At 31.7% G+C, this 8129-nt stretch overlaps 2 protein-coding genes across 2 annotated transcripts; one reads left to right on the forward strand and one right to left on the reverse strand.

Annotated features, from left to right (window-relative positions):
* Positions 1-1855: 1855 nt before the first annotated feature.
* Fis1 (Mitochondrial fission 1 protein) lies at positions 1856-3093 on the reverse strand. The gene is made up of 4 exons (XM_088204206.1): positions 3029-3093; positions 2835-2948; positions 2587-2754; positions 1856-2397 (listed from the first exon to the last, which is right to left on the reverse strand). Exons 1-4 carry the CDS (start codon positions 3071-3073, stop codon positions 2281-2283), a joined length of 444 nt encoding a protein of 147 aa, XP_088060332.1. The 5' UTR covers positions 3074-3093; the 3' UTR covers positions 1856-2280.
* Positions 3094-5179: 2086 nt separating this feature from the next.
* On the forward strand, positions 5180-7113 carry Atg3 (Autophagy-related protein 3). The gene is made up of 7 exons (XM_088204200.1): positions 5180-5425; positions 5580-5768; positions 5832-5945; positions 6124-6270; positions 6338-6493; positions 6561-6688; positions 6761-7113. Exons 1-7 carry the CDS (start codon positions 5354-5356, stop codon positions 6909-6911), a joined length of 957 nt encoding a protein of 318 aa, XP_088060326.1. The 5' UTR covers positions 5180-5353; the 3' UTR covers positions 6912-7113.
* Positions 7114-8129: the final 1016 nt, after the last annotated feature.

The raw sequence follows: 8129 nt of genomic DNA on the forward strand, positions 1-8129 counted from the left end.
CTTCAAGGCCGCAAACAATATACGAGCGATAAATCAGAACAAGTATGTTGCATGAAAAAATAACCATTTGACTTCAGGATCATATTGTAGTTGAGAATAAAAAAATATTAAAACGAACAATACAACATTACATTCAAAAAAATAATTTATTTTTATTAATTTAATAATAACGATATATTTACTACTAATAGATTTACTTTAAAAAATAAAAGTTAATCTACATCTATGATTTAAAATTGCTGAGGGAGCTAAAACAGAGGAGGACGAAAGACAAATGGAGGATAATATTTTTAAGAAGTATGTCTGGTCACATTCGATGATGAAATAATTCGATTTTTCTTGATTTATTAAAATTTTACTTCTCGAAAATTGAAAAATTAAGTGCTACAGAATTTTTGAAATGATGGGCTTGATAAAACATTCAAATTTTGGCGGACAGGTGATGGCGGGTTGTAATTAGACACAGATTGGGCCGTTGCAGTATTATTTTATTGAAAGTTACATATATAGTTAACACGTTGTTTTTTTACTAATGAAAAGTTAACGAGACAACAACGGCCGTTGTCTATCCGTCGAGGTCCAGCAAAAGAATGTTGCTGCCTTTTGCCGCCGCCACGTCAGTGTTACCAGAGTGCTGGTAACTTTCGGCCATAATAAAATAAATACATTTTGACGATGAGGAGTGAACAGTGATAATTAGACACAGATTGAACCACTGCAGTAGTATTTTTATTGAATATTATTACAGTTAAATGTTAAAACAAAAGTTGTCAAGAAAAGAGAGTCAGTCACGCCAGTGTTACCAGAGTGCCGTCAAGTTTTGGCCATAATAAACCTAAGTAAATACATATATAAATAAGCCCCCTACGCTATAAATAAGCCCCCACAAAATTAATGATATAAAATAATTTAAAAACACAATGCCTGCCTTTACCCCAAGTATTAAAAAAATATAACGAAAACCTTTAAAATATTTGAAAAGAAATATATGTATATTGTATTGTAATAATTAACGTGAAAGCTAAGATAGGATTCAGTCCAGACAATATGATAATTAAAATATAATTATGTGTACTACCTTCCTTATTTTATTTCGATTAATAATAATAATAATATACTCTTTATTAATGACAATAAAGAGTAGTATGTTATTAATATAGAATGCAGGGACGTCATTCAATGAAATACTATAGATCTCAAAGAAATCTATGAATAAGTATTTTCGAGATGACCATTTTTTTACTGTCCTCTTTTGATTTTTTATTTTCAAAATCTGATCACCTTACTGATAGGATATTTTAAACAGATTCAGTGAGGAGATGCATGTCTGTCATTCCAACAAGTATACTATTGGATTTTAAAATACCAAAATGGCGTGAATTTTGTAGTACTTTTCTCGACCAGGTCAGACATGTATCAGCAAACTTAATTGTCTATGATGTTCTGCAGTTTCACAAAGTGTTTTACTCAAACTGACTTCAGAATTGAAAGAACAGTGTTTTGATATCTGTCAAGCACTTTTGCAGCAGAATGATTCTTGGGTTCACTACCATCAGCCGAAAACCATTGGAGCGAACAAAGTATTCTTTTAAGATGAATGAAGGGTAATTTTTGAACTCTACATACCCAAAGAAATATTCTTCAGGCATTTATCGAAACGAAACAATGTGACTTTTAAGTACGAGTGATTTGTTATCAATTGCTCGACTACGTACTTTGACCACAATGTCACAGGATATCTGAATTCTGAGTCGTAATATCTACCATACTCACCAGATCTCAAATGCAGTAATTCTACATCTAGAATTTATAGAAAGCATTTAGTGATTATTCTCTGAATAAATAAGGAAAAGAATTTAAAGAAGGCAAAAATGTATTAAAATTTAAACATTCATATTTTATTAACATACAATATTGAAAAACATGTTAAATAATTTTTAATCACTGGAATATTTGTTTCTCTTTGCTAAACGGAGACAGCGCACATTCCCGAAACATTGATAATATTTTCGTTTAGTACAAATAAATTTAATCTTGAAATCTTGTGATGCGCGCAAGCTTTCACTCATATCTAATACACAATAGTTTTACATGAAATGACTATATTTTTATTTAAATACATATTATTTGGTTTCCTTTTTATCCAAATCTAACTCATTTTACACGTTAGCATGATGATATTATTTAGGCACAACAAAAAATTGAAATATACATACAATAGTGAACTGAAATCTTTAAAAAGTGGTGCACCTAATTAACGTCTCATTTATTATCCTTATGTCATTTTTTTGCAAGAGCAAAACCAGCCATCAACATACCTGCTGCTGTAAGAGCTATTCCTCCGGCAATTATGGCATTTTCTTGTGTATTTTTTTGACTTAACTTTTGAATTTTTTCCTGAAAATTAACAAAATATATTTTAAAACATCGTATATTGGGAAATCGAACTTTAAAATATAGCAATCTCAATTTGTATCTTTTTATATTATAAATGAAAAATTAAAATATCACAAAATGGCAATAGAATCCAACATTTTAATCGATCAAACTGACGGGGGATGACTACACATTAAAATATTTTCATACCCTCAAACTGGCCACTTGCATGTTTGTAGGTTCGCTTTCAAGCATAATATCCAGTATTTCAAGAGCTTTCTTGTATTCTTTAACGTTTGAATAACCCACAGCCAAATAATACATGTAATCTCGACGATCAGTCGTCGATTTGCACAAACCGTTCAATATGTGTATTCCCTACAAAGATAACGCAATAAATGTCAATAATGTGAAATCATAGATAATTATATCTATACTAGTCAAATCATTTTATTTACCTTATTGATTTCGATTGGATATTTGCTGTTGATTAAACACCAGGCATATTGAAATGCAATGTCATTAGTCATACTATTGTCATTAGTCGCTGCATTGTATTTTGATTCTTTTTCCTGAAAATTACAAAATATTGCTCACATTTTTGTTACCGTTAAGTCCATGTCATTTTCATTTATATATAGTAATTACATACTGAAAACTCCTTTTCTGGAATGATCACACGATCGCCTGGTTCCATCTTGACGTACGACGTTTAATAATTGTTGCCAGTGCGAATATATTAATACTGCTTCGATTTAACAATGTTGTAATCTACAATTTTTTTATGATTTATTCATTTTCAAACAAAAATATGTTCAATTTTTATTCAAATTATTTTTTAAATATATCTATAGGTTTTGTTTCTAGATAAATTTAAAAACAACGCGCCTTAAATACATTACTTTTTTATATAAATTTAATCCCTTATAAATTTTTGTCAGCGTCGAAAAATCAAGAGAATACGTTACGCCAGTGTTACTCAAATGCCGCCAAGTCTTGGTCATAACAAAATCTAAATTTAAGTAGCCCCCAAAAATACATTTTTCAATGTTTTTTTATGTTTTTAGGACCCCTAGTATTGTATACGTGTGTCAAAGAATATTTAGCTGATTATGTAGTACCTAAAGCTAAATACTTTGTCGGAAGTGTTATGGTCTGGGGTTACATGGCAGCAATAGGGGTAGGAAACCTGCACATTTGCGAGGGTAGTATGAATAGTGATATCAATATTAGAATCCACTTTAAGGGATTCCTACAGGAAAGTATTTCCAAGCACAGACCACGCTATCATCGATTTCAGCAAAACAACGCTCCGTGCCATACTTCGTGAAAAATCAGGGTTTGTTTCAAATATTCACCAGACTTTAATCCTATAGTGCAATTATAAGCAAAAATAAAAGAAAAGATTTTCCAACATAATTGCAAATCTAAAATTGAGCTGCGAGAAAAATTGCAGATGGAATGAAAAAAATAGACTTCGTTCTCCTGCAAGTCATTAGTTGACAGTATGCCATAAAGGGTTGCAAACTTAGTTAAAGCTAAGGGTGGGCCAACTAAATTTTAAAAATAAGCTTAAAATTAATACTTTTATGGGGGGCGATTTAGATTTGTTATGGCCAAAACTGGTCGGCACTTGAGTAGCACTAGCGTGACAAATATCTCTCTACACGGGCAATCTTCCGGGCGTTCGGACGCATCGTCTCGCGTCCGCCCTTTTACAATGTAAGCAGCTTATATCTTCAATAAAAATACTACTGCAGCGGCTTAATCTGTGTATAATTGCCACCCGCTACCATCACCGTCTCTAAACTTTATACAACCTCGATCTGTTTTTTATTTATATTTTCACGATTTTTTAAGACATAGCACGTTTTTTGGGGTGACTGATTATTATAGCCCAGCCATATTAACCTTTTGGACGCGTTAATTAAAAATATTATTTAATTGTTTTTTTGGAAAATGCAAATTTTACTTTGATACTGTGTTCTGATTTTTAATTTTTATTAATTTAAAATGATATTTTATGTTTATTCACAAAAAAGTTTTTTCTTGAAAACCTTTTTTTTTACTGATTTTTGCGTAAAGAGATAAAAAAAGCAATTGGGTGACTTTAGTAGATTTCCGAGTTTAAATGGTTATTACACAAATAGCCCTCCACAACCATTTTTTTCTTAGTGTCCTCCTTTGATATTTTCAGAATATGGTCACTTAATAATTAACAAATATTACAATTATGGGGGGCAATTTAGATTTGTTATGGCCAAAACTGGTCGGCACTGGAGTAGCATTGGCGTGACGGTTTTCTCCTTCTCTACCGGCAAGCTTGCAAGAGTTCGGTCTTTTTTGTAATGTAAACAATAAAATATTACTGCAGCGGCTCAATCTGTGTCTAATTGCTACCCGTCACCATCACTGTCCCTAAACAACAAACTATGATTGTAATTTAATTGTACAATTTTTGAAAATAACTATATGATAAGCCAATTTTATTGAAAATATCTGTATAACACTAGCTCACAAGTATAATATTATGAAAAATTATATTTTTGCGATTGAGCCGCTGTAGTAGTAATTTATTGCGATATAAAGTTGTTACATGTTAGTAAATATACGGGGCGCGAGCGCGCGACGAAACCATCACGCTACTGTTACCCTAGTGCCGCCATGTTTTGGCTATAACAAATATCTATATATAAATATAAATAGGCCCCACAATATAATTTATTATCGATTAAAATATAATATTAATATGTTTTATCCATTATACGTAGACTACCAAGAAAGACAATTTTTGTATAGTATTTTATAAAATATTATTTGTTTTCATTGTTTTTCATATTAGCACATGAGTAGCCATGTAGCGTCGCGTTAGCGCTTACAATAGTATTGACTTGTAGAATTGGCAACGGTGCATTTTATTAGTTGACGTTTGTCAAGCGCGTTTCTGACAGCCGCGCGTTTGACAGCAGCAGTTAAAATGCACAGCGTAATTAACACAGTCAAAGGAACGGCCCTTGGCGTTGCCGAATATCTCACTCCAGTGCTCAAGGTTTTATATTAGTATATAATTTAGACCACCAAAAAGTCGGTTAACCTATATGAATATTGATGATATTTAATTAATATTTTAACAAATTATCACTAGATGCCAAGTATTCATTTGTTATTACAAGCAACTTTGATGATCAGTATGATTTTAACAGGAGTCAAAATTCCGCGAAACTGGAGTTCTGACACCCGAAGAATTTGTGGTCGCCGGTGATCATTTGGTGCATCACTGTCCCACGTGGCAATGGGCGACTGGAGATGAGGCCAGAATCAAAAGTTATCTACCCTCCGAACGGCAATTTCTCATAACAAAAAACGTTCCATGCTATCGGAGGTGCAAACAGGTATGAATAATACAATACACACCACAGATAATTATTATACACATTACACATTATTTAATTTAGATGGAATATTGCGAAGACAACGAGAAGATCATAGAAGATGAGCAGGATTCCGAGGGAGGTTGGGTAGACACCCATCATTTTGATAACTCTGGTGCTTTGAGTGTAGAAGAGAAGGTAAATCAATTATATAAATGGCCCATTATAATTATCAACCATGTTTGCTTCATATAGCAATAAAATAATGAAATAGCCCTTCATCGGTATCTTCAATTCAATAGAAGTTAAAGTGAACCTAAATCAGTGTTGTTAGCGATGGAAAACAGGTCTGAATCGTCAATTTTATTAATTTTAGGTTTGCGAAATGACTTTGGAAAGCGCAACTGGTGATTCAGATGTTGAAGAAAACACCGATGGTAATTCGAGCGGTGAGGATGAAGAGGGTGAAGCTGAAGATATGGAAGCATTTCAGCAGAGCGGCTTACTTGATGAAGTAGATCCGGTCAGTTTTAAAATTAAATTATTATTTACGTACATTTGAAATAATTTAATTGATGATGTAATTTTAGTCTACAGCTTTGACGCAAAAGAAAAGTCCTGCCAAAGCATCGTCGTCCGGAAAACAAGACGGGGGCGAAATAGTACACACAAGAACATACGATCTACATATAACATACGATAAATATTATCAAACGCCAAGATTGTGGTTAATAGGTTACGATGAGGTACTAAATATCTTCTTTAATAATTAAATATACAATCTAAATATCACAAATATTTTTTTTATATTAGAAACGTTCACCACTTTCTGTCGAACAAATGTATGAAGATGTTTCGCAAGATCATGCTAAGAAAACTGTTACAATGGAGTCTCATCCGCATTTGCCAGGACCAAGTATGGCATCTGTACATCCTTGCAGGTATTTTAAATTAAGTTTAAACAAATGATACATACTATTTAAGTTAAAACTTATATAAAAATAAATTTACAGGCATGCTGAAGTTATGAAGAAGATCATAGAGACTGTGATGGAAAGCGGCGGCGAATTAGGGGTACACTCATACCTCATAGTTTTTCTCAAATTTGTTCAAACGGTCATTCCCACAATAGAATACGATTTCACTCAAAACTTTACAATGTGAAAATACTCATTTTGAGCATGCCATATTGCATTTAAAATCAATTATGGATTATTTTCTTTTGCTAAATAATAATACGTCACTATCTTTATTGCCAATTTAAATATTATTTGGCTTTGTGGCTATTGAAGTTAATATATTATTACATATTTATAATAAAAGTGTTGTAATTTCTTAAAATAAAGCTCAAATTAATGACATGTAATTTATTGTGTGTATTATTTTTTAATATGAACATAAAAACATGCAGTTCAATCTGTTGGAATAGTTATAGTTCTACAAAAATATAAATAGCTCTTGGAACAAATTTAAATCTTAAGTAACACGCGGCATCCTTAACCCTTTCGTTGTACTAGATATTTTTGTGTGCAATTTCGAGGGATTACTCTACTAATCCGCATATAAAGTATTATACATGCTCTGCGATAGATTATTTTATACACATTTATTACAAAATTGGGAGAACAGGAAAATACATACTTTAAAATTAAGTGCAAGCTCCTGGTTCATAACCATTTTCTAGATTACAAGAGGATATTGTTTTAAAAAGATTAGATAAATTAAGGAAAAATATAAAATATTTTATGATGTAAAAAACAAAATATTTAAATTAATTATTCTTTGAAAGTGAGATAAACTTCATGATATTTTGCTGTGTTACATCTTGCGGCTATTTAAAGAGTTAAAACTGGAAAACATTCGTTTTAGTGTTTAAATATTAGGTTAATACATATACCCAACAGGCTGGAAGCCACTGCTTTAGATAGATTGAAGCTGGATTGCTGCTCGGCTGCCAAGGCACAACTCTGAAAGTGTCAGTCCGAATTGAAGAGTGATTTATTTATTGCAAATCTTCCATTGCAAAATGAGATGAAAGTAGGTAGTGAGACATCAGACTGAATTCAAAGTCTGTAAATCAGTGACATATATTTGATTGGTTTTCAACTATTATTACAGCCTAAAATCAATAGATGTCACGATCTAGTTCAATTTTATTTAATTATTAATCATGATATTCATCAGCGAGATTAAGAAAATCTAGGAAAACCAAATAAAAATAAATCATAATGATATTCAATGGAGAGAAGACAAAAACAGGTGATTGTCTTCGGCATGCTGAAATTTATAGATAAGTTCACATATGTATAAATTGTTAAGTACTACAGTATTTATAACGTGTATTATATTATAAGAATTGCGAGACAATGCTGTTTGTTTGAT

Source organism: Plectrocnemia conspersa, unplaced genomic scaffold (genome assembly GCF_051122295.1).
Source record: "Plectrocnemia conspersa isolate PC_06_02 unplaced genomic scaffold, ASM5112229v1 ptg000014l, whole genome shotgun sequence".
Lineage (NCBI taxonomy): Eukaryota > Metazoa > Arthropoda > Insecta > Trichoptera > Polycentropodidae > Plectrocnemia > Plectrocnemia conspersa.